Source organism: Bos javanicus, chromosome 27 (assembly GCF_032452875.1).
Source record: "Bos javanicus breed banteng chromosome 27, ARS-OSU_banteng_1.0, whole genome shotgun sequence".
Lineage (NCBI taxonomy): Eukaryota > Metazoa > Chordata > Mammalia > Artiodactyla > Bovidae > Bos > Bos javanicus.
The window spans coordinates 15,829,627-15,856,761 of record NC_083894.1 but is presented as its reverse complement, the minus strand read 5'-3'; the positions used below and the strand labels follow the sequence as shown (position 1 = coordinate 15,856,761).

General features: G+C 38.4%; 1 protein-coding gene across 41 annotated transcripts in view; it reads left to right on the top strand.

Annotated features, from left to right (window-relative positions):
• SORBS2 (sorbin and SH3 domain containing 2) overlaps positions 1–27,135 on the top strand; it is a 211,723-nt gene that overhangs the window by 146,429 nt on the left and 38,159 nt on the right. For 24 of the 41 annotated variants that reach the window (XM_061404228.1, XM_061404227.1, XM_061404206.1 and 21 more), the window contains 7 exons: positions 835–1,024; positions 3,144–3,258; positions 11,047–11,205; positions 11,910–11,993; positions 13,978–14,034; positions 18,378–18,427; positions 21,788–21,975. In XM_061404228.1, the coding sequence (XP_061260212.1) occupies positions 835–1,024; positions 3,144–3,258; positions 11,047–11,205; positions 11,910–11,993; positions 13,978–14,034; positions 18,378–18,427; positions 21,788–21,975 (843 nt within the window). Of the gene's footprint in view, positions 1–834; positions 1,025–3,143; positions 3,259–11,046; positions 11,206–11,909; positions 11,994–13,977; positions 14,035–18,377; positions 18,428–21,787; positions 21,976–24,268; positions 25,850–27,135 lie in introns of all 41 variants that reach the window. The other 17 variants (XM_061404232.1, XM_061404241.1, XM_061404233.1 and 14 more) reach the window with 7 other exon arrangements.

Genomic DNA, 27,135 nt, shown 5'->3' with positions numbered 1-27,135 from the left:
CACAGAGCCCTTTAGAGAGCTTTACCATTTAATCCGTAGACAAAGCAACTCTAGTCAGTCTCTTCCCCTTTTACTAACCTTGTATGGTGCTGTTCTATGCTTTGCACTTTCTGCCTCTTTTTTTCCTCTGCTATCTCCACAACCTCTTCCCCTACCAGCCCAAACCGATCCTTCAGGGCTCACTCTAGTGCCCTAGGTTTTTTATATCTTCTCCAACTATCAACCATCTTCTAAAATCTTAATTCCTAATATAAGTTTCCGCATGTGGCCTTTATCATATGTAACCAATTATTTTCAATCATAATTCTAATCATGTCTCTTTTCCAGAGATGTACTATGAGCTTATTGAGGGTTTAAGTTTCCTTATGCCTTGCACAGCATGTAGATAACTTTCTCAATATTTTATATGATTGTAATTAACATGTCAATTACTATATACAAATCAAAACTTCTAAAGTAACAGAAGATAATTGGAAACGTGTTATTAGTTTACATTATCCTGGAGCAAATTTGCTAAGTATCTGTAAGTCTGTTTCTAGTACCAGTCTGAATTATTACTAATTCCATAATAATTGATGAGGATTCACTGTAACCAATGCTTGTGCCTATAGTACATTAATGAATTAATAATGATTAATAGTATTAATCAATCAAGAGCATATCATTCAATGCATGCATTATGAGTATGTTTACCGATAATAATCTTGGTAAAATCATGGGATATTTTGTAAATAAATAGAAGAATTTTTATTTATTACAAATAGTTTAACGCACTTTAAAAGCGTTACTTGTCTCTGTTCTTTTCTTGTTCTGCCGTGCTGTGCTTCCCGACAGGCCTATACAACTCGCCCTACAGTACCCAGTCACATCCTGCTGCCAAGACCCAGACCTACAGACCGCTCTCCAAGAGCCACTCCGACAACGGCAGCAATGCGTTTAAGGATGCTTCATCCCCCGTCCCTCCCCCGCCCATTCCTCCTCCGGTTCCACCATTTCGAGCAAGAGATCGGTCTTCAACAGAAAAGTAAGGCTTTCCCCCTCAAAGTGCCCAACAGTGAGTTTAGGATAAAACTAATTCCACACGGCATTCAGCAGAAGAATCGGTGCTTACCTTACGAGATAGTTTGTGTATAACCTTCTACATATCATCTTATTAATCAGTAAAGGTGCCATGGTGACCTCCTCTATCAAGAGTGCAGCAAACACTTGCCTCATAATATCCTAGTCACCTTAGTTAGACTTGAAGTAACTGAGCGCCATCTCCACTCTTTGATCAATAAATGCATATGACAAACAGAAATAATGGACACCCAGTCCCTTTGGCATAGCAGGTCAGAGACTATGCAGTTAAATTTCAGGTTCCCCAAACTGTTAGGACTATTAATGATTTAAAATTTCCCCTCTGATATCCAAAAGTACAGAAAAGGTTATTCATAAGTAAGGCATTAGTTAACAGGTGTCCACCTATGACTCATTTCTACACACTAATTTTAATTTCCCCACTGAAATAATTTATAGAAACTATTTAAACAAAAATAAAAATTTATAAACACACTTTTATTGTGCCATTTTTATTAGGATGATGACTAATAGCCCTACTTATAGGTAACCTTCATTGAGACCTCACTACGAGCACTCATCTAAGTACTTTTCCTGTATAATATCACTTAATTCTGAACACAACCCAATGAGACATGCTCTATTTTAAACCTATTTTAGAGAGGAAAAAAACTGTAGTTTCAAAAATCAAAGTAAGTTGCTCAACTCATGCAGCTAGTATGTCCAAGCCAGACTCACACTTGGCTCTGACTAAAGTCACAGCTTATTGCATACTAGCAATAATAAATAAAAATGTAATGATTATTTAGTATTAATGTGGTTATTAAGCATCCATCTAACTGACCCATTCCAGAAATTATATTCAACACCCTGCTGTACCATGAAGAGTAACTGACGATCAAATAGGTTACAAGACAGCACAAAGACAAGACATACATTATATGTGAAGAGATTCGACTTTAATGCCATCTCTTCATGATTATTATATGTTTACAGGTATGATATCTTAAATTTGAGAAATAATAGTCTAGACACAAAACAGTATCTCTACCATAAAGAACCAAGATTAACTCAGACTTAAATGTATTATTTGTCCTATATGTCTAGTAAAAATTAATCTTTCCTTAAGAAACATGGTAATCCCTTAACATTTTCTAGAATGCTTTCTTCTCTGCCGAATAGTGCTCATCAATTTACTAGAAAGCCAGGACCTACTTTCCCCTAGCTCTCCTGTCTTGCAGAATATGAGTGTCTCCAACCTCGCACAGAGTCAGAATTTCATCCTGTTCCATGGGCCAGAACTGCCCCCATCTATAGGCAGAAAATTCTTCTTCCTCAAAAGTGATCCTCCCAAAGGAAGCCTTCTTCAGCCTCAGCTACCTAGAAGAGTTTTACTTTTGAAGTCCCTCTTTGACTGCCTCTTGAAGGATGTTAGTTCAGGAAAAAGAGCTGACTCCAAGGTCTCCTATGCACAGAATAGATGCCAGGCTCTGGTTTCTCAAGGGTAAAACCATGGAGGGTCTAGCCTGTCACACAATTTGCTCCTACAGACAGCAACCCAAGTGAAACTTTTGCACTTTTTGCAGACAGACTACGATGCCATTTGCAAGATAAACAAGATCAAACACAACGTGTACATTACTCCCTGTCACTTCAGATCAAGGACGCCAGGTCACAGAGTGATGGGATAAACTCACAGGACTTAATGGCGGGTAGCCGCCACTTACTCTAAACACAAACATACACAGCTGCTATTTGTGACCCCGGGGTTCACTAGCACATCACTGTCTGCATATCTATTGCACAGACCCCTTGTGTAACGTACTGAACCAGCAGGAGGCACATCCTTGTAGGAAAAAAAACAGAGGAACATACAACATGAAAACAAAGAAATGGCTTTCTTTAAACCATTTATGTAAAACAGAACATACATGTGCTTTTTTTTTTCAGCATAACATTTTATCCTGAGACACTTTTAAAAAGTCTGTATCATAATTAACTTTGAAAACAGATATTCAGTGGTTTTATCCATGGCTTTAAGCATAGAGAATGATTTTAATGTGTAACTTGTTGTTGATTTCTAGGCATGACTGGGATCCTCCAGACAGAAAAGTAGACACAAGGAAATTTCGTTCTGAGCCGAGGAGTATTTTTGAATATGAACCTGGGAAGTCCTCCATTCTGCAGCATGAGAGACCAGTAAGCACTTGTCATTAAACAGAATGCCAGTTCTCTAGGCTTCCTGGGTTCCCAAATAAACCTGAACTTCATATTGTTTAGCAATTTTTATCACCAAGGTAATTTATTTAGTTGGCATTATTAAAAAATCATGCTTGTTGTACATCATGACTTGTGCATCTTATCTCAGAATCAAAGATGCACTCACTATTATACTGTCCCTACCCACCAAATATAGGACTCATTGGCATGGAACTATAACTATGCCTAATCATGATCCTGAATTTAATTTTTTTTTAAGTAAAAGAACACTCAAATGCTGCACTAAATTGCCCATCTACATTGCCAGTGAGAACAATCATTCCTGGACCTCTCTGATACAAAGGGATCAAGCAGTTCCATCCCTTCATTTCCATTATTGGTTTCTTAATATTTCTTTGACTTCAAGGGAAATTTTCCAAATGCCCGTTTTTATAACAATTGTTTTAATTGATTCTTATTAAATCTCTCTCAGGTTACCAAGCCTCAAGTCTCCTGACTGATTGTCAATCTAATGGATCAAGATTATATTTAACTTTGCAGCATTTTTTCCAATTATATGTTTTAATTATCTGCAAAGGAAAAGATCTATAAAGTTGAAAATAACCGCATGTCTCCTCAAAGTGCAGTTTAACAAACAGGCTCTTCCTTGGTCCTCTTAATTCCCCTAATCCTCCTTTCTGAGTCCTCTGCTTTCCCTCCTCGACCAATGCCTTCAGGATCTCTTTGAAATTATGAAATTCCTCTGCGTCATTTCTATCAAAACCTGCTTCTAGAGAAACAATTGTGCAGTTTACTCTTGTCCTTGTCTTGAAACAATGTTAGGTGTCAGTGAACAGAAAATAGAGAGTTTTCTTTGTTAGTGTCTTTAAGAGTACCCAGGAAGCCACATCATTATATATAAGGTCAGCCCTGAAATTTGATTAGAAACCGTTGCGCACCACACCCAAGATGAGTGTCCTTGATTTAGTCTTCAAACCCTGTATTTATGCTTATATTCTTGAGAAACATGTTCCAGAACCTTATAATCACATAATTCATACAGGATATTTTTCTAAACCTTCTTTGCTTTTCTTCAAATTAACTTGTATCTTTTAGAGTAACAGGACTTTACCAGAAAAACTGAAAGAAAAAAAAAAAATGAACACCACTGAATTGCAGGTTCCACTGCAAACATATAACTCATTCACTAAGTTATATGATATAATATCATGATCTTTGAAATTTTTAGGATGAGAACTAATATCATGGTCTTTGAAATTTTTAGGATGAGACCATGAATTCACCATTGCATAAAATGGAAAAGATCAAAATCATCATGCAATATGAGCCTCAGATTTAAATGTAGTTACCAAAACATTAATGATCATTCTAAAAATGTCTGAGACCCTTAGGATGATGGGGATTGTTACTGTCCCGGAATGCTTTTGCAGCTTTGGTGTCAGGAAACAGGATTGATTTTGGAAGCTGTCCATCAGGATATTTCTAGTATTTACTCATGCAACAAAATTTATGAAGCACCACCTATGTGCCAGACATTGGATTAGGTGCAGGGGACATGGCAATGAGCAAGACATAGTCTTTACCTCAAGGAACCTGGAGTCTGTTTAACCAATATGCAGAGTAGACCCACATTTGTAAGAAGTAGACTATCTCCAGTGTGGTTAAAACGGAGACACACAGAATGAATTTGCCCCCCTCAATAGCTTATTCACAGGCCCTGTCTTTGTGAATGAAATGTCCCTTTAGTCATGTCTTTGGGTTAATGCCTTGAAGACTCCAAGTTTAAAAACAGCAATGACAAAAGCAGTAGCAATAGTTGTAGCTCCTTACTGAGCACTTACTTAAGATGTCAGGCCTTGTAATTCATGCCTTATTACCATATAATGATCCCAACAATTGTATGAAGTAAATGTATGGAATTCCCATTTTACAGGTAGAGAGACTGAACACTTGTTAAGCAACCTTGCCCAGCTTCCCATGGCTGGTTAGCACTGTACCTGGGAGCTGAGCCCACAGACTCACACCTGGTGCATTTCATCACCTGCACAATGCTAAACTGCAAACACATTTAGCTAGTGGTCATTATCACCTTAATTAGATGATTTGATTAACTATTTTATCGTATAAGTTAATTTGTTCATTTATAATAAATTCGTGTCCTGGATTTATTTGACCAGCAACCTGGGCCCTGAGTATTGTAGTTAAGACACAAAACCAATACACCCAGTATACTGAACTAGTTCTAAAAGGAATGGAAAGATCTGGAGGGCAGGTGTGGTTGAAGATTCGGATATTGATAGCTCTCTGCTGCCACAGGAAAAGGGCAGTGAAAGGAACCTAGAAACTTGGGCAAAAGTGAGAATGGATATCTCATGAAGAAACAGAAAGAACCAAAATGTTTATGCCTCCTAAACAATTTTGCTGAGGGCCAGCCTTATGCAAGATGATCTCAGCCAGTCATCTGTATCATTTTGGCCAGGCTTTTTATTATAGGGCTCAGCTAGTCTAGTATCTTCTTCTTTTCATCAACCCTGAATCCATTCCAATTGCCTCTCTAAACCAGGAAAAAAAGGGGGGGGCAGTGGTGCCATAGGGCATGATTGCAGAGATTGGCTATGTCTTGATATTTTGATAGAGTTTACATAAGATTTGAGACTGTCTTAGACACACGAGACAGAGGATAGGGAGCAGGTTTGCTAAATAAGAGGGATGGGACAGCAAATGGACAGCAGGTAAGCTATGAGGTTTAGCACTCTCACGTCTACTCCAAGACAGTTTGTGAGCATTCCTTTGCTCTTTTCATCTTTAATTTCTGTAAAGTATACACCACAGCTAGGGTACTCTTTGCTTCTCTTTTGAATTCCAAGATGACGCCATCATCTGCCCAGTCTTCCCAAATTGTCATCTTGGATTCCCCTCTCCCCAACCATCTCAAAGTCCTGCCTTCTGGAAGAAGCACCACTGCCCTTCTCTGTCCATCTGGCCCACCACTGTCCACATCTGGATTACAATGTCAGCCACTAACTCATTTCCCTAATTCTCCAATCTCGTCTCCACACCATAGCTATGACAACCCTAGAAAGCCTCTTGCTCAAAACTTTCTCCTGGCTCTCAAGGGTCCTTAGAGCAAAGCCAAGTTCCTTAACATAATACACAAAAAACCTCGTAGTCTGGCCCCGCTGACCTCTGCAGCCCCGAGTATCTCCCTGCCCTTCCTGTCTCACCACATTGCAGCTCTACAGAGAGGTCTGCATGCCTCCTCCCTGAACCTCTGTCCAGCTGCCCCTTGGCCAGGAATGCTCTCTCTGCCACCTCTTTCCTCCCGTGTAAAGTCCCATATCTCCTGCTCAGCCTGGCTCACTTCGCCCAGGGCACCACCCTAACTTCTAGACACCAGATGCCTGCTTCCCCTGCTGTGAGGAGCCCTCCTAAAGCACGCTGCACTGCCCCTCACCACCCTGAATTGTAACAGCCTGCTCACTTGTCTGTGTCCCTCATTAGACTTTAAGCTCCTTGAAGGCATAGACCATATCTGGTGCACCAGTTGAATCCCTAGCACCTAGAGCAATGCCTGGCACAGGGTAGGTGCTCAGTGAACACACATTGAATTAATAATAAGGGAATGGGGATAGGTTTTACCCTTGGAGTTAGTGGTCAAGTTGGTGGGATGGAATCCTTGTTCTGTTGCTTATCTGTGAAGTCTGTATGATTCTAGGGACGAAAGGCACCCCCGGTCTCCATCAAAGCACACACGAGGGTTCCCACACACTGCTGTTAGTAACTGTGGTTTCCTGATTCCCTGGCACATGAAGTGGGGAGAGGAAACAGTGCTATCTGAACAGAAGTCCTCTCCCAGACCCTGGCCAAAGGGATCCTCCTCTTCCTTAGAAATCAATGGAATGTATATTCATATTCTTTAATAGGAAAGTAAAAATGAATACAGTTTTTTGGAAGTGCCTGCATTCTCAACTGACTATAAATTCAGGAATGACGATTAAATGGCCCTAATGTTTGATCTAGAAAAGTACTCTGCAGTCACCAAGAATTTATCTTAAACTGACTTGAACCACAGTTTATTCCACGAGACAATTATATAAACTCTCTCCTGGGATTATATTGATAAAAATTCTACATCCTCTCTGGCTTGGATATATTTACAGGTGAACCACGTTAAATTCAATTAAGCACTGGTTTAGAACACCTTTCCCACTCCAGTACTCTTGCCTGGAAAATCCCATGGACGGAGGAGCCTGGGAGGCTGCAGTCCGTGGAGTCGCGACTGAGCGACTTCACTGTCACTTTTCACTTTCATGTATTGGAGAAGGAAATGGCAACCCACTCCAATGTTCTTGCCTGGAGAATCCCAGGGATGGCGGAGCCTGGTGGGCTGCCGTCATGGGGTCGCATAGAGTCGGACACGACTGAAGTGACTTAGCAGCAGCAGCAGCAGAACACCTTTATGCTTGAAAATAGAAAATAACGTGGAGATGTAATCTTTCTCTACGATAACTAAACCCACACATGATAAAGTGAGCAAACAATCACTGAAAATACAGTGCAGAGTTGAAATGCAACGTAAATCCTCAGTGAAGTTAAACTTCTTTAGCAGTGAAGATTGTCACTAGAAGCTTAAGCTATAAAAATTGAGAGTTTCATCTGTTGGTTTAAATCATAAAAAATTGTCCTAACAATGTGTAGAGCATTTACTGTGGAATCTCAGTAAATATAAAACATAGTAGCCAATATCATTAAAGCTTAAAAATCTAATGAGCCTAAGTTATAAAGAACCAAATGACAGTGGCAATTTCTTTTTGTTCAGAACTGCAAATAGAAACCCCATGCCTGCAATAAGAATACTGAGAACAGGAGAATTTTTATAATCTCAAAAGCAGCACAATGCAACTGTAGAAAACAAACCTTGAAAAATAGGTTACCTTTAAATAAGAATTGTATGTGATGCATAGTTTTCAGTTTTCTTACACACCTTCCTCATGCGCTGTTGACCCAGCGTTCACTGTGAGCACAGGTGTGCTGCGTTTTTCACAATGAGACGAGACCCAAGGAGGGTAGAAAGAGGTGCAGCAGTATTGCGGCTCTTCTGTTGTCTTGTATGAGCATGGTTGTGCTTCCTAAATAGTTCTGAGTGTTAACATTTGTGTTGAACAATTGAAAACACTTGATTCACTCATGGAAAGTGTTGTTTTGTGGGATCATGAGTATGTCTGTCTGTCTGTGGGCTGACCATCCGAATGTGTATCACTGACTTCCATGAGGCCCCTGTGTGCCTTAGGGTGACTCTAGGTTGCTACATAATACATTTAATTCTTGCCTGATTCAAAAGGTCAACCTCAGCAAAGAGAAAATTCCAGTTCTGCCACTTAGCATTTCTTTACCTGGCAGGCTCTGCTCAAGCCTGTGCCTTTCATTACGTCCCAAAGTTAGGGATAACTGCTAATGATCATTGTTTGGCGGGCGGTGGACAGAGGGGCGAGGTTCTCTTCTAATTTCTATTAGCATGTGCCCATTGAAACAGTAAACTGAAGTTTTATTCTACAAAATTATGTCATGGGAAGTTGGTGCTCTAAGGTGGGATGCGGGATGGTAGATAGTATTCTCCCTTTTCCCTAGTCTATCATTGAAATAGATTTCTATAAGTCAGAACCTAGTATATTTGTTTGCTGTATATATATACTTTTAAGGTGGAAATCAGAGTGAAGTTGTAACCACTGGAAAATATACTTATTTGTTTGGTAAATTTGCTGCCCTCTACTGTTCAAAACGTTTTTTAAACAAATGTTTTCTCTTAAGAGAAGCTTCTGTCTCCCCTTAACAAAAATAAAGTATCGTACATGAAAACAGAGATTATAAAATCAAGAATTAACAATATTATTAAAGGTGTAGCATGAGAAACAGCGAGATTTGAAAAAGTTAAAGATTATTCTCCTCTGGAACCAGTACTGGGCCTCTTACACACAGAACAAAATTACTGGAAAATTCTAATATCATTTACCCTAAAAATCAGCTCCAGCCAAACTATTCCACAACATGCCTACATGCTGCAGCTATAATCTAAATGATAATTGGAGAAAAATAATATTTTAGTACAATCAAAATCTCAATGACTACTTTTGCACTACCGACTCAGAAATAAATTGAAACAGGTTTTTTAATTAAGGAAATGGTAAATTAGTTACCAGAATATTTTCTGTCCATTTCATTACTTCTGAAATGTAAACCAAACATAATGCTTACTAAAAGGAGAATACATCTCAAGATATCTGCAGCATTTTTCATAGTAATCATACAGTGTTTTCCATAATGTTATAATAGTAAAGGATAACAATATTTGAAAAGAAAGAAGTCTCAGCACTGTGTTTGTCCAGGCACAAGCTTTGTGACACCGCCATAACTAGTATCATAGTGTGTTTTGACTCACTTAGCACCCCATCGTAAATGTGTTACAAGGTTACTACATGGTCTTTATCACTTTGTTCACCACATATTTTGGGTATTGTAGGCCATTTCACTCTTCTGTTATGATGTCTCAGACTTTTTCTATCACTGCCTGTAACTACTATCACAATCTCAGAAAATACTGAAATAAAAAGCACATCTGTTAAAAGACTTTGGATATAATTGATTATTAAATACAGACCGTGTGTTATTAACAAGACTATTGGGAATGCAACAGGCCAACAAAACACTTGGACAAGCGAGGCTCCAACATTGGCTTCTGTTCGAATATGGCGTACCTCAGAGGTTGTAGAGCACTTCTTCTGGAGCTGACGTGCAGTTACTCAGTGTGGGTCCTTGAGAGCTTTAGGGATTGGAAGAGACTATAACGATCCACTTTGAGGCTATGAGCACATCACAGACCTCTTGGACTATGTCCTCTCCTGGCCCAGGTGAATGGCTTTTAGAAAACAGGAGCTTTTTTTTCTCCCGACTTAAAATACTATCATCCAGCTGCTCCACATTTAATTAGTGTCATGTAATGGAGCAGGAAATGCCAACCCACTCCAGCACTGTTGCCTGGAAAATCCCACAGACAGAGAGGATCCTGGCCGATTACGGTCCATGGCGTCACAAAAGAGCCAGACACAACTTAGCCGCTAAACAGTGAATTCTCATAAAAGTCATAACCCACACGTAGTACTTTAAGCATCCCTTTTGAATGTAAAATCAGTAGCCTGAATCAGTCTGGTCAGGCATGTATTATTTAAAAGCATTAAGGATATTGCTGGGTAAAGTAAATGCTCTTTTTTTTTTTTTCTGTTATCAAAGCAATTGTATATATTTTCTGAACCTGCTTATATTTAACAGTCCTAGTTTTTGTGCCTTAAATATGACATTCAGAAACCACTGGAGAGGTGAAAGTCAACTATAAAAAAAATTTTTTTTTTCAGTTTTTCTCTAGAATGTTAACCAGGGTTGGATTTTCTCTCTTCCCCAACCCTTGACTGACCATATGAAAAACCCCTCCCCACCCACATCCATGTCTCTAGCTCAAGGTGGACAGGTAGGTGATACTTGGGGTATCATAAAACGTGACCTTTCTTCGCTTTGTGAAGGCTCTCCACACTGTCTTCAGTGTTCTGGATCAGTCCTAAATTATCTGGGGGGCCCTGGGGCATTTACTTTCCTGGAACGTTTTCTTCTGCCTGACTTAAGGCGGGACAGGACGCACTGCTAGCTGGCGTCCTGTTGGCTCCCACCAAGAACCTCTATCTAATGAATCAGTTTGTCCTTCACCCCTTTTTCTTGCAGCCCCCTCTCCCAACCACTCCGACACCTGTTCCAAGGGACCCTGGCCGGAAGCCTATTTCTATGTCACCCTGCGGAGAAGTAACTGGTAGCCCCTCCCCTCCGCCCAGGACCAGTATCCCCGCACCAAGCCCGTGCGCCCCGGCTCTCTCCCCCATCCGGGTGAGCTCCTTCCTTCTTTAACTCACGCCGTCCGTCGGGAAGTTCAGGTGTAGCCCTTGTTCCCCAGAAGCTGAGAAGATAATCAGAGGCTGGCTACTCACCGTCACCCCCCACCTTGCTGCCCTTTTCTCTCCCACTGAGACTTCCGGGTTCCTCATGTTCAGGGCCGCTAACAATCTCCCAGCACTGCTCACTCCTCCCCCGACATTGTATCTCTTCCCACGTACCCCTCCCCGCCCCCCGCTTCCCTCCCCGAGGCTCTCCAAGTGCCTGCACCCAAGTCAGCTGTGAGCAGAAGGCAGGCTCACTCACTGGCACCCCTGAGGGCAGGGGCGATGGAGGCACTCGCCCAGAAGAGCTACCTGGGGACGGAGTTGAGCCTGTTTTAATACCTTGCTGGGCTATCAGTGCTCAACCTCACTGTCACAGAGAGTCTGTCATAGTTTATGCGTCCAGCTAAGGAGAAAACCAGAAATGATGGCAGAGAAAACAACGAGGGCCTAAGTGACGCCCTCGAAGCTAAACCTTCATATCCTAAAGTGACTCATTTTACTTTACCTCCTCTGTTCTCTCTGGCTGAGATTTGTTGGATGAAAGTTGATGCATGTTTATGTGCGAACGCGTGTGTTTTTCATGCCTCACAGCGTTGCCCTCACTTAGCTCAGTGTGACTTTTCCTTCCCTTTTCCTTCACATCTGCTCCAGACTGATCGCATAAATCCAGATGACATAGATTTAGAAAATGAGCCCTGGTATAAATTCTTTTCAGAACTGGAGTTTGGACGCCCGGTAAGTGAGGCTAGACTGTTAATATAAAACAATTAGGAGAATGTTGTTTGATTTTTAAAACATAATTGTTATCAGAAGAGATAGGTGTCATTTAGAGAATAAGAGCTGAATTCTATAGACACCAAAAACCACTGAAAAAAGTATATTCTATATACACAAATTTGGTACAGCTTAGCTCACACTTACTTCTCTACCAAATGGTTAAACATGTTCAGACACTGCCTATATAGTTCTTTTTTTCCCCCACCAAATCATACATTAGGATTACTTTATATCGAATTGCAAATTCAAAATGTTGAACCAGTATCTGTCTTCCCATAGTCAGACAATTCTTGATAGAAGATTTGTATTTGTTTACAGTCCATTTAGGTCTAATTCAATCAGAAGAGCATCCCGTGAAATTTACGATAATAAAAATTACTATGATGATAGCTTCTGTTTGCTTTGGAATCACCAAGCACCTGCAGAGGGCCTGTTCTGTGTGATCTCAGAGAGACCTCACAGCATCCCTCCAGTAAGAAAAAGCCAGAGGCCAGAAGGTTAATTAATTTGCCCAAGATAGCAACTGGCAGAGTCAGAAGTTAATCCCAGACCTATCAAAAAACAAACAAAAAACAAACATCCTGGGAAATCCCTACTATAATATACTGCTAGAATATCACCACCATAAAATGTCTCATTTGGTCTTAGCATGAAAAGAAAGGGAAAAACAAGGAAACCCTGTGGACCTTGATTTCCCCTCCTGCTACTGAAAATCACAACATCTCTAGTCCCCAAAACCCCACCAATAAGAATTGCTTAGTCTGGGATAAAGAGTTGACCCAAGCTTCAAATAACAATTTCCTCTATCAACTCAAATTTTATTGGGGAAGTGCAGATGCCAATAGCCGTGCATTTGATGTCTGTCAACTACACAGTTTTTATACTTTCATTGGTGTTTCTGAATTTTACATGCCTGAAGAACATACTGAATGCACTGCACAGAAGTTTTAGTAAATCTTTCTTTTATCATATCATGTACTGATTTATACACTCATATACTGACCATGTATTATATACTAGGTGGTTATAGTGGTTAGTTCCTTTTATCCATTAAAATGCAAAGGAGACTTGATTAGACTCATTATATCTTATTGAACTGGATCAAAAGTGACTGTAAATGAATATAAACCAAATATTTTTTAGAATTTCTATAAGTAATAGGAAGAATATTTTCCCTAATTTGTATCTAAGTATTCACATAAATTGGGCTTCCCAGGTGGCTCAGTGGTAAAAGAATCCACCTGCCAATGCAGGAGACCTGGGTTCGATCCCTGAGTTGGGAAGATCCCCTGGAGAAGGAAATGGTGACCCACTCCAGTATTCTTGCCTGGGAAATTCCATGGACAGAGGAACCTGGTGGGCTGCAGTCCATGGGATCACAAAAGATTAGGACACAACATAGTGACTAAAACAGCAACAACTCACATAAATGCATTTCACTTTAAAGAAAAAAATTTCCCAGCTTTAATTTAAATGTGTTGTCATTACTGTTGATTATAGACAGTTCACAGGGGATAGAACCAATTTCTGTTCTGAGCCTAAATTGTCACCATTTTTCTACAATCATTTTCAGCTACACGTGGAAACTCACCAGCATGCTATCCACCTGCTCCTTCGGTGTTTCTTTAATGTACCTTGCATTCCTCTGCGGCTAGAGACTAGGAGTGCTAATTTTGGTTTGATGAAATGAGTTTATACTAATCAAATCACTCGTGATTTTGCCCAGTGCTTGAAAATATTTGCGAGCATTGCACTCCTCCTCCTGGGCCCCCGGCCCCCGCCTCGCCGTTTTGCTCCGTTCGTGTCGCTCTTTTGTGTGTATCTGATGCTGTCGGCCAGGCTCTAACTGTTGTCACCTTTCCCACATGGTCATTCCTTGCTGCCATTGATTCTCCTCCATTCCATCTCTACACTTCTGCTTATGTGGTGCATCTACACCCAGCCTCCCAAAAAGGCTCTGGACTATGTTCAAGATCATTCTCCTCGTGTTTCCAATGAGGTAAAAAAACAAATTACTTTCTTTTTCAGATTTCTTTCTTGGGCGCTGTTACTGTGATTCTGAACATCCATGTTTTACGAGTCACTAAAGTATCTATAACCTGTTTTTTAAAATCTATCTTTGCACCTTTGTGTTGTATCCAGTATCACTGCTTGGACATTAATTACATCACAGTTGTTGGCTCTTTAGGTGAACAATCATGCCAATCGCTACTTTCAGGTGAACTATTCAATGCATCCTGGTATCTGAGTGTGATAATCAAAAAGCATTATTGCTTATATCTGATTATACTGAATAAAATACTGCCGGAAATCTCCTCAGAGCCATTTTATCATCATGCTTGGAGGTACAGAATGACAGTTTAGACTCTTAGATGATCAGATTTTTTTTTTTGGTTGCCATACTATGTGGCACAAGGAAATTCCCTAATCAGGGATCAAAATCACATCCCCTATGGTGGAAACATGTAATCTTAACCACTGGACCACTGGGGAAGTCCCATAATCAGATTTGTTATGTCTCATATATTCCTAAAATTTATTTCAATTCTTTATTTTTCACAGATACAATTTCTAGATTTTAACATCAGATAAAATCAAGAATAGGACTGACAAATAATTGGCACACATGTTACGACTTCCTAGGCAAACATTACTATGCCCTTGGCAGACATTACGGATCCTTCTCAATGCTGTGATCCAGGAAGCCACTATAATAGATTAGATTACCACTGGCACATGAGATGAAATGTATTTTCCATCTCTGTATATGATGTTCATGACAATCTGATACATAAAAAAATATTATGCCTGGCAATGTAAAGTATTATTTGAATTAGTCAAAAAGAGTATAAGAAATTATACAGAGCCAAAAGCTTCTTCTTTGCAAAGAAGAATGAAATTATTTTGGAAAGTAGATTTAGGACTCATTAATAGACATAAACAAAAGTGATGGTGGTTTAAACATTAGCTAATAAGAAACAAAAAACCTCCCGTGGGAATTTATAGTCGCAGCTGGATGAGAGCAAAGTGAATGAACTGGCTTTTGCAGTAGTTTTTACATAGTAGTTTCTCTGTGATCCTAAATAAATTAAAAAAACAATATTTTCATCAAAAAGTCTTAATTCAATTAAATATATTCAATTAGAAAATAAAACTAGTAGGAGACCTATGCTGTGGGATGTACTACTGACACATGATGGTGATAACTGGAATTGCAGGCACAGTTGCAGGAGAAGATACCCAACTATTTAGAGCAATCTGCAATTCCAATGACTCTCCCTGAGGTATGCATCAGAGTGTATGTTAAAACAGAGAAGTGTATAAATATTTATATATTAAATAAAAAGTTATATAGAATCTGAAGAAAGAGTATCATTTCAACATACAAACAAAGGATTTACTTCAGAATTCGATAAGGTCACATATTTCTCTTAGATATCCTGGCCAAATATTTCCAGGATATTATTAAGACAGTTCATTGAGAACTGAGATGGAATTCAGAGATCACCATGTCTAACCCACTCATTTTTCAGTCAAGAAAGGTAGAGTCCAACTATTTTAAGAAATACATTCAAAACTAGATGATAATATGATGGCAAATTAAAGATAGAAAACATCTCCTAAACTTCCTTTATACCATACTTCTTAGCACTTCCAAGAGATGTACTAAGAACTAAAACCTTTTAGATACAAATTATTTGTTTTATTTGTTTATACTATTATACAAGTTATACTATTCCTTAATAATTACAGATTTCTGTAAAATACATTTCTATAATTAATATTACATAATAATACTTGGTGTAAAAATAGTAGAAAATTAATTTATGCATTCTGTAATGTTAATGACAGTGATGAAAATATCACATACAGACGCACTTGGATATTTAAACTGATTTTCATCTTCTCTTTGGGACTGAGAAGAGGGTGTTATTTGTTCTGATAGCATATTAACTATATTATTAATTTCACATCATGGTTTTTCAGTGTTAAAAAATACTCTGATAAGGTACTGAATTCTGTCTCTAATAACCTCATGTAAAACATTTCTGATAAAATTTGTAATTGATTGAACATCAACCTAGCTACCATTTTTTATTCAGTGCCTAGTATATGCCACGAATAACACATTTTTAATCCATAAGTATAAGTGAGAAACTGACATTAATAAGAAACAAGTAAGGATTTTTAAGCAAAGTTTAACCACATGATCACTTAGACTCAATGTCTGTACTTTATTAAATGCCCTTCATTTGGGTGTATTAAAATAATGGTAAAATGTAAATACTCAGTACATTATAATAGGTAAAACAGGTACCTCCTCTCTGAAGACAATTTCCATTTCAGAATGAGTACCAATCATATACAAAGTTTTCTCTTAGTCATCTATCTAAACTTCTTATTGCTTCCTTATAATTTAATACTGAACCATTTCCTTTGAGCATACATCACAATACTGGTTTCAGTTTATTTTACCTTGTGGAAACCAGCACATGGAGGAATAATTTTAGCCTCTTAGCATAAGTCTAAAACACAATTTAACAGCATGGAGTCTTCGCTTCTTACACTATACTTTATTTCATATTACAATACTGTTTAGGCTCATCTCAAGCTAGTGATTCAAAGTTTCTGATCACTTTAAGGGTATTCTAAGAGTGTCCACACATGGACACTTTTTTTGACCAACTGGGCACTGTGGTTGGGTGTCCCATGAAAGCTGTGAACCACACAGATGTTCTGAGGCTCTTTGGTGCTGCTCTTCTGCAAACATGAAAAACTAATATTTATAAATCAGAATATAATTATCTGGTTTTATTTATTTACTTGTTTTCCATCCTTCTTATTTATATTTATCTTTCCACCCTGCCAATATCCAATTTACAGTAGCAAGTTAAAACAGTCATTAAACTTACCCAGTTAGCAGACCAATTTTTTTTTCTATCTTTTTATTTGTTGAGAACCTCAGAATCTAAGTATTTTATATATGCTTTTTCTCCGTCTAAAAAGAGGGAGTAGTATTCTCTTGCATAGGGATGCTTTGTTTGTTTGGGGGCAATTCCATTCTCATTCAGTATAAATGAAAATAATAGTTAATAGAAGATATTTTAAAGTTGTGTGTAATGGGGCTTGTGAGTATATATATACACACATACTTGGTATGCATTTTCCTAGACATCCTAGACATCATACATCATACCACAACTACTTGCCTCTCAAATCCATGTCTAACAAAAAATTGTTAATATATATTTCATTGTATTGTTCAGAATGAAGGAGTATGAAAATGGTGTGTACAATAAGCATTTGGAATTATTTATCAAATTTACAGTATCTATTTTTCTTTGTTCTATATCCATGGACAACTGAAAGCTGCTTTTCTGACTAAAAGATTAAAAGTCCACTTTTAAAGAAAAGTTTATACTTTGATTCATTAAATATTCTATTTTAACCTAACCCTGAATGTAGATAATTGCAAAGATACAAATCTGTACCTGATTCAAGGACCAGGTAGTTTAATTTCAAACCAAATTCTGTGGTTTTTTTATTTAAAAAGTCATGTTTATGTTGACAGACGAAAGAAGTCCTGCTTAAATTTTATGTCTACATAAAAATTACACCTGGCAATATGACAAAAACGTATAAAGATTTATGCTTTATAAGGATTGAATGATGGCTACAAATACTTCTTTAAACATCAAACCATTTCTTTATGTGAGAAATTTCTATTTATAGTCTGTTTCTACATGAAGGGGTAATTTTTCTTTTTCTCACCCTAGGCAATGTTTGATTTATGAATATTTTTAGTTACACAGAGAAAAGTACAGTTGGCCCTCCATATCTGTAGGTTCCACATTCATGAATTCAACCAACTTAGGGACAAATATATTTTCCCCACAAAAAAAAAAAAAAAAAAATCCAGAAATATCCAAAAAGCGAAACTTGAATTTGCCATGCTAGCAGCTATTTCTATAGCATTTACATTGCATTAGGTATTATAAGTAATCTAGAGATGATTTAAAGTATACAAAATATGTGGGTAAGTTATATGCAAATAGTACACCATTGAACATAAGGGACTTGAGATCTTCAGATTTTTGGTATCCTTGGGGAGCTCCTGGAACCAACCCCCCTCAAATTGTATAGATGAAAAAGTAGATAAGAGGAAAGTAGAAATTAGGCTTCATGACTTCTTTTTGGGAAAACAATTTAATGCCCATAATTGGTATTTTTAATGTCAATTTTGACAATATTCTTTTTAGAATACCTAACTTAATGTCCAGGGATACACAAAATTTTGCCAAGGTAAAAATTTTCATGTTAACTACCCTTCTGTCTTAACAGGCCTCCTTGTATCAATCCTCTATAGACAGAAGCCTGGAAAGACCCACTAGGTAAGAATCTCTTTACAGGCGGTGAGGTGGGGAGGGAGGCTCAAAAGGGAGGACATATGTGTGTACTTGGAGCTGATTCACATTGTTGTACAGCAGAAACCAACATAACATTGTAGAGCAGTTATTCTCCAAATGAAAAATTTTTTAAATCTCCTTACATTATGCAACCAAAATATTTTATGCCAGTAGTTTCTTTTTCAGTGAAATAGTAATGATAAACTTTTTATCCTTTATTTTAAGCACCATAATTCATGAAATTGTTTTAACTTGTTTCTGCATCATTTTATATGAGGAAATATTCAAGAATGTATAAAGTTTAAGTGAAATAATTCTAGGTCACTTTACAGGCCGAGAAACTCTTGCCTTTCCTGTCTCCTCCATACTCAGTTGTCTTCTCCTTAGATAAGGATTATAAACATCTAATTTTCCATACTGTTAGATGATATGATGAGGATACATTTTTTAAAACTGTAGTAAATGATAAACAATTTTATAAATTATGTTCTGCATATATTTGTTCATTATACTCTGACCACACATTTCAAAATACCATGGAGTCGTTGTGTGCAACTCCATGGACTGTAACCTACCAGGATCCTTTGTCCATGGGATTTCCCAGGCAAGAATACTGGAGCAAGTTGCCATTTCCTTCTCCAGGGGATCTTTCCAACCCAAAGATCGAACCCACATCTCCTGTGTCTACTGCATTGTCAGGCATGTTCTTTACCACTGAGCCACCAGGGAAGGCCTAGAAATACTGTTACAACTGATAAATGAGAACTTACCATATACCAGGCATTCTAAGTACATAAAATATACTCAAGCCTTAATTATTAATTAAGTACTATTATCTACATTTTATCTCTAGTAAATGGAAACTTAGGCTTCATAGAATGCCAGGTTTACACAGTCAGCAAGGGACAAAGTATCAGTTCAGTTCAGTCACTCAGTCGTGTCCGACTCTTTGCGACCCCATGAATCGCAGCACACCAGGCCTCCCTGTCCATCACCATCTCCCGGAGTTCACTCAAACTCACGTCCATCGAGTCGGTGATGCCATCCAGCCATTCCATCCTCTGTCGTCCCCTTCTCCTCCTGCCCCCAATCCCTCCCAGCATCAGAGTCTTTTCCAATGAGTCAACTCTTCGCATGAGGTGGCCAAAGTACTGGAGTTTCAGCTTTAGCATCAGTCCTTCCAAAGAAATCCCAGGGCTGATCTCCTTCAGAATGGACTGGTTGGATCTCCTTGCAGTCCAAGGGACTCTCAAGAGTCTTCTCCAACACCACAGTTCAAAGTATAACTGAACCCAAATTACCTGTAGGTCCTAACTGTGCTAAGAGACTACCAAGGCAAGTTCTGTTTGTAGGCCTTCAATATCACCCTTACCTTAAAGTACTACAGAACTTCAGACACAATTCAGTGACAATACTGAAAAATGCAGACTCCCAGCCATATCATATCATCAGCAACAAATATTCAACAATAATTTGCCCTTCTGCAAATTTCTATCAACATAAATGAAAAACGTGGTAAACTGGATCCTTTGTACATTGGTTTCATGCACGCCATTTAATAGCATTAAGGTCACTAAGAAAAGAGCTCACCAAACCCCTCCTTTTACGTCTTGTGCAATTATGTATGTAGAATATTTGAATTTTAGAGTTCTAATCTAACTTCAATAAAGACACACAGACCCTGACAGGATAATAATAGAAGATGGGCATCCTCTTTGGAAGAATGCAGACAAATTCCAAGGTCTGGCTCCACCTCTATACATGCATAGTCTGTAGGTTCCATCTATTTGTAAAACACTGAAATACCTCATAGGTTACTGTGCATGCATGCTGTATAAGACAATAATGTCAGTAAATAGCATACTTTGGTCATAGGACCTGTTATACTGTTGCTGCTGGTGGTGGTGGAATTGTATCTAATGATTTGACAGACAGCATGCTATGTGATGTACATATTCGTTCATTAATGTTTGTCTTAAACAATGCTGTACTCAGAACCATGATTAAAAAAAAAATCTGCCCTTACAGGCTATCAGCATCTTTTAATACAACTAAGTGAAAGGACTCTAAATAGTTTATTTGATGACCAGATTATTGGTTATTCATTAATTAAATGTTGGAATTGCAGTGTAAGATTTTTAAAGCTAAGATGATTAGGAAAAACCTTATGGAAAGCTTGAAGAGAAATTGGTCTTATCAGATTTCCTCCTTCTTTCCAGTCATCTCTTCCATTTCGGCATCCCTCCTCTGGATATATTCATGTTGGTGCAACTCCTCTATATAGAGAAAAAATGTATGGTACAAATCATGGCACTGAATTGTCAGTAACAAAATACTACTCTAATAGGAGAATTTTTACTTTAAATGGTGATTATAAACTTATGTTCATACAAAAACCTGTACATGGATTTTACAGTAGCTTTATTCATAATTGCCAAAATGCAGAAGCGACCAAGGTGTCCTTCAATAGGAGAATGGATAAACAATGGCACATCCATATAATGGAATATTATTCAATGATATGAAGAAATGAGCTATCCAGCAATGAAAGGACATGGACGTACTTAAGAGCACACTGCTAAACGAAAGAAGCTAATCTGAAAACATTGTATACTCTTGATTCCAACTACATGACATTCTGGAAAAGGGAAAACTAGAAACAATAAAAAGATCAGTGGCCACCAGGTGTCATCGGGAGGCAGGGATGGAGGGGGTGAGCCCAGGGGATTTTTATGGTAATGACACTACTTTATATGATACAATATATGATACTTTATATGAGGGATGTATGTATGTGTGTATGTCGTCATACATTCGTCAAACCCATAGGATGTTCAACAGAAAACATGGACCCTAATATAAACTATGGGCTTTAATTACATTGAATAATAATATACTGATATGATTCATCAACTGCAAGAAATGTACCACACTAACAAAGATGATAATAACAGGCGAAACCATGTGCAAGAGAAAGGGAGTACATGGGAACTCTCTGTACTTTCCAATCAATTTTTCTATAAACATGAAACTGTTCTGAAAAATAAAGTCTAGGAAGTCCTAACCACAGCAATCAAACAAAACAAAAAAAGAAAAAGAAAAGATATCCAAATAGTAAAGGAAGAAATGAATCTGTCACTCTTTGCAGATGAGCCTGTTAATTTTCAAAGAGGTGACTGTAAATAAATAGTTTTTTATATTAAGGAATGAATTCTAAAAAATGCAGTTTGGGGGATGAAGGGTGAGAGTCATTCTGTGGCCACCTCTAGCACCTTCCACTATCTTTCTGGTTCACATTTGAATCCCTGCAACACCAGCCAAACTGAAGCCAATTCCTTCTTGCAGTTCTGCAAGCATGGCCAGCGACTTTAGGAAAAGGCGGAGGAGCGAGCCTGCGGTAGGGCAGCCCAGGGGCCTGGGGGACCCGAGTGCAAGGAGCACTAGCCCAGGCCGAGCAGACCTCCCAGGATCAAGCACCACACTGACAAAATCCTTCATTAGTTCTTCTCCTTCTTCTCCGTCAAGAGCAAAAGGTGAGTGGCAATAAATGGCGTGTAAATAATTTACTAGTTCAAGTTTTAACCTTGGGAGAGCTGGTCCAATGATGACCACCCAGAGATGGTTAGGGTTAGTATTTTAATAAAATATAGTTTCAAAACAATAGCTTTCCTATACACAGACTAAGTCAGGATGATGAACCTTCTGAATGGCTTAAAGGACTCTGACTCTCATCTGTTAATACTTTTCTTGTCTCCAAATATATCATGTGTGTTATTTGGAACAAATTTAAAGTATCAAAAAATGTATGGTCAGGCTATTAAAAGATTACATTTATAAACATTTGCATACTGTCAAAATTTTCTAATGTTACTACAACTAGTAAAATTAATCAGAGTTATAGAATAGAAATTAGTAGTAGCAACAGAGAGCATTGTTGCCTAAAACATAAATTGGGTTGGTTTTTTTTTAAATTATTTAATTCTAGACAAAAGTTTGTCTAACCTATGAAAGTTGTTTCTTTAATCACTTGGTTTATATTTTAGTCAGTATTCATACATACAGTAGAATATCCATGTTCCGTATGTAACATGGTGTTCAATTCACAACAGTCCATTATTGTGGAGTTTGTTTATCAACAAGCCATTTTTCTATATGGCCTGTCTCCTCTCTGGAAGTTTAGTGAGTTGTGTTGAAAGGGAGCAGTCACTACTTCAAATCTCTGTTTAGTTACATATTACTGCAGCTGTAACAAGAATAGTCCCAAAACAGAAACCTAGGATTGAACCAGCATCCATAGGTACCTACGATTTTGGGACCCAAGGTCTTTTCCAGCCCTCTGGGGTTGAAACAGAAGAGAGAAGCAATTTGAAGTGTGGAAGAAAGTGAGCTGTAAATGAAGTTTCCATACAGTAGCAGAGATTCAGCTACACATACCAAAGGCAGGCACTGAAAGTGCTGCCACATAAAAGTAAAGCTAGGAGTTAGCTGGTTTGTGAGAAAGGATTTTTGGTTCTGATGACTGCGCTCTGGATAGGCAGGAGGTGCTAGCTCTTGTCCATGACCTAGTAAAGCTGTACTTGCTGGAACATCCAGATTCCAGCATTCAGAGGGAGGAAGTCCCTTTCAATATACCATTCCTCAAATTATCAGAAGCACTCTTACCAGATTCTACTCATTTATACAAACAAATATCCTAAAGAAACCAATAGGTCATGAAATGCCATTGACTTACTATGCTTGGATCCCTCCAAAAAGTTAAAAGGATTCTTTCTGATTACTTTAGATCTTTGCTTTTATCCTGGGGGCTGTTAACTTCCTTCCCAAATACTACTTAGCTACTTAATGTGTTTATGTACTTTTGAAGAATTTGGGGAAGGCAGGAGCTGTCAACAGAGATATTTTCTTCCACTAGGCTTATTTTTAAGAACATGTCCCGTTAGATTTAATGTTGTCTGTCATTCATTAATTAGCTCAGCAACACAAAAGAAAAGACTATTTCCATAAGTACTATTTCCATCAGGGTTAGCTCTACATTATTATATTGCAAATGATTTTTTAAAAAGACCTTTCCTGGAAAAAAGCAAATGCATTCACCTCTGATCAAAGTTTTATAATATATCCAGTTATCCTTATGGGAACCTGCCTAATAAGAGGTAGAAGGTAGAGAAATCAAAGAGGTAAATTCATTTGTTTAAAAAGGTGCTAGTTGGTTTATTTCTTAGAAAAATATTAGCAGTAGTAGTTCACAGCAACTCAACTGAATTTTGAAATTCTGGAAAATATTCTGTCTTATAGCTTTTTCTATATAATGCCCATGAAAAATTCTTTGATATCATTATTGGAGTATCAATTAAACGTAAATGTGTAAGTTATTCTTTATGTCCGTATTATTATAAATCAAATAAGACTCAAATTCTGATCCTATTAAGATGATTAAATCTATAATATTTTTGGTATTAATTACAAAACCTTTAAACCACTACCAGGTCATGCTATTGGCTTACGAGGTACTATTAGATTTTTGACATACCATATTTGCATAAAGATGGATGAAGTATGCAATGGAAATAAATATATTTAGCAATACCAGCTACTTTTCATATATGGTTTGGTTAACTATTGTCTGCAAAGCTATGCTTATTGCTTTAGAATTAGACTTTTTTCTCTAAGTTGAAGCTACACGTATGACATTCAGTGTCTGGGTTGAACCCCACTAACTGCTTTCTCTTTGCTGTGCTATCTGATGCTAACTGACATGCTGTCCTCTTTACGAGCCTTTTAACTTCTCCAACGTCTCTTTTCCACCACGCTGCCTTGGACTAAAAGGTGGGGACGATAGCCAAACGTGTCCATCCCTTTGCAGTTTCTCAGGGCTCAATGGCCACCCCTCCCACGAGTTAGATTACTGTAACACTTACAGACAGCATCTAGATGTCCCACAAGACTCGCAGAGAGCCATTACTTTCAAAAACGGCTGGCAGATGGCCCGGCAAAATGCAGAGGTCTGGAGCAGCACTGAAGAAACCGTCTCCCCCAAAATCAAATCCCGTAGTTGCGACGACCTTTTAAATGATGACTGCGACAGCTTGCCTGACCCGAAAACCAAGTCGGAAAGTATGGGTTCTCTGTTATGCGAGGAGGACCCCAAGGAGAGCTGCCCCGTGACGTGGGCTTCCCCCTACATCCAGGAGGGCCGCAGTAACGGCAGATCAAGGCTCCGACACAGGTCGGCCCACGACGCCCCGGGCTTCCTAAAGATGTACAAGAAAATGCACCGCATCAACCGCAAGGATCTGATGAACTCTGAAGTCATCTGCTCCGTCAAGTCGAGAATAATGCAGTATGAGAAGGAACAGCAACACAAAGGGCTGCTCCATGGATGGAGCCAGTCCTCCACGGAGGAGGTGCCCAGGGACATGGTCCCCACCCGCATTTCTGAATTTGAAAAGTTGATTCAGAAGTCAAAGTCCATGCCAAATTTGGGAGATGAAATGTTATCTCCTGTAACCCTAGAGCCGCAACAGAATGGTTTGTGTCCCCAAAGGCGGTTTTCCATTGAGTCTTTGCTGGAGGAAGAGAATCAAGGTAGACACCCTTCTCAGATACCGCGAAGCTACAAGTCTAAAGCCCTGGTGCCCATCCACATTGAAGTCACCAGTGACGACCAACCGAGAACCCACGTGGAGTTTTCTGATAGCGACCAGGACGGAGTTGTGTCTGACCACAGTGATTACATTCACATTGAAGGATCATCCTTTTGCAGCGAGAGTGATTTTGATCACTTTTCTTTCACATCCTCTGAAAGTTTTTATGGATCCAGCCACCACCACCACCACCATCACCACCAGCATCACCGGCACCTCATCAGCTCCTGCAAAGGCAGATGCCCTGCCTCCTACACTCGATTTACCACGATGTTAAAACACGAAAGAGCTAAACACGAAAACGCTGATGAGCCCAGAAGACAAGAAATGGACCCTGGCCTTTCTAAACTGGCGTTTCTAGTCAGTCCCGTGCCTTTCCGGAGGAAAAAAAGTTCAACTCCCAAAAAACAGATGGAAAAGGCGAAATGTAAGACGTCTGTGTTTGAGGCTCTGGACTCTGCCCTTAAAGACATTTGCGACCAAATTAAGGCTGAAAAGAGAAGGGGAAGTTTGCCAGACAACAGTATATTGCACCGTCTTATCAGTGAACTGCTGCCAGATATTCCTGAAAGGAATTCATCGCTCAAAGCCCTAAAAAGGAGCCCCACGCACCAGCCTTTTCACCCACTGCCTCAAGAAGGTGCTATTCATTGTCCGTTGTACCAGAACGATTGTGGGAGAATGCCTCACAGTGCCTCCTTCCCAGACGACACCAACAACAGCTACCACCACCAAGACCACGCCAGCGCACTGCATCTCCAAGGTGGACCGACTTTCCTTTCCTTTCCCTTGTGGTTCACATACACACCCTCCAGTTCTCTCATGCTTCATCCCTACGTCTCATCATTCTTGAGTGGTGACCACCTGGGTTCATTATGTGTTGGGAAGCAAATGCTTGTTGTACAAACATCTTACCGAATAGTTCTCATTTGTTCATGGGATATTTGGACTTGATGTGTGGCTTAAAGTGATCACAAAAATTTACTCATTCAGAATCAAAAGGGATAAACAGTTTTGCAGCTTGATGTTGGGGTTGAGATAACTGTTACATAGAAATGACAAATTAAACTTATTTTACCAGTTTATAAGAATTTCAAGACAAATCATAATTGAATATCAGTATCCTTAAGAAACTGACAACTTTGCATTAACTCTTTTTTCGTTGTGTAAAATGAATCAAAATCACTAGTTTAACATCTTTTCCTTGATTCTATTAACTTTCTAGTCACTCGCCCAATATATAATTTGCTTACATTCTATATAGAAGATAAAAAATTAGCACACTCAGGAAGCAAAACCAAAATATGTAATGTAGTAATTGATGGGCAATTAAGAGAATAAATAGAACTTGTTTAATAACTTTCTTCTTTTAAAAGATACAACTGATAAAATTTTTGTGAATATATCTTTAAGCTGTATATGTAAAAGTCATATTTCCATCAGTCATGTATTCATTTTCTCTTCCTCTCCATTATTTAATTTATTTTCTATTTCTGCTAAAACAATCCTGTACTGACATTTGAATTAGGTTATTTAGGATAAAAGTGACTCTCAACTTCATTTTCATTGATTCCTTAAAGTGGAACACAAGGACAAATACAGAGGACATTTTTTCAGGTATACATTACTGGGAAACACAGGATGTTTTGATATTTTTATTCAATCCTTTTCAGTAATGCTTAAAGTGCATTTGTTTACTGTGTAAATTTTAAGAAGCTGGAATGAATTTTCCAGGCTTAAACTTGGATTGTTCACAGAATTTTTTATGCACCAGACATTCCAAAGTGCTTTATACACATTTTCTACGTAACACGGAAATAAACCTAGATGATAGATATTATTGTAAGCCCTGTTTTACAGATGAGGAAATTAATACACAAAGAGGACAAGAAATCTGACCAAATTCACACAATGAGTAGGTAGCAGAAACAAGATCCAAATTGATGTAATTCAGAATTTGAGTGCAGAATATATAACCCAACTGTTAGTAACTATTGCACAAATTTTCTTATCTTATTAGGATTTAGGTTTGTTTTCATTTACACCATA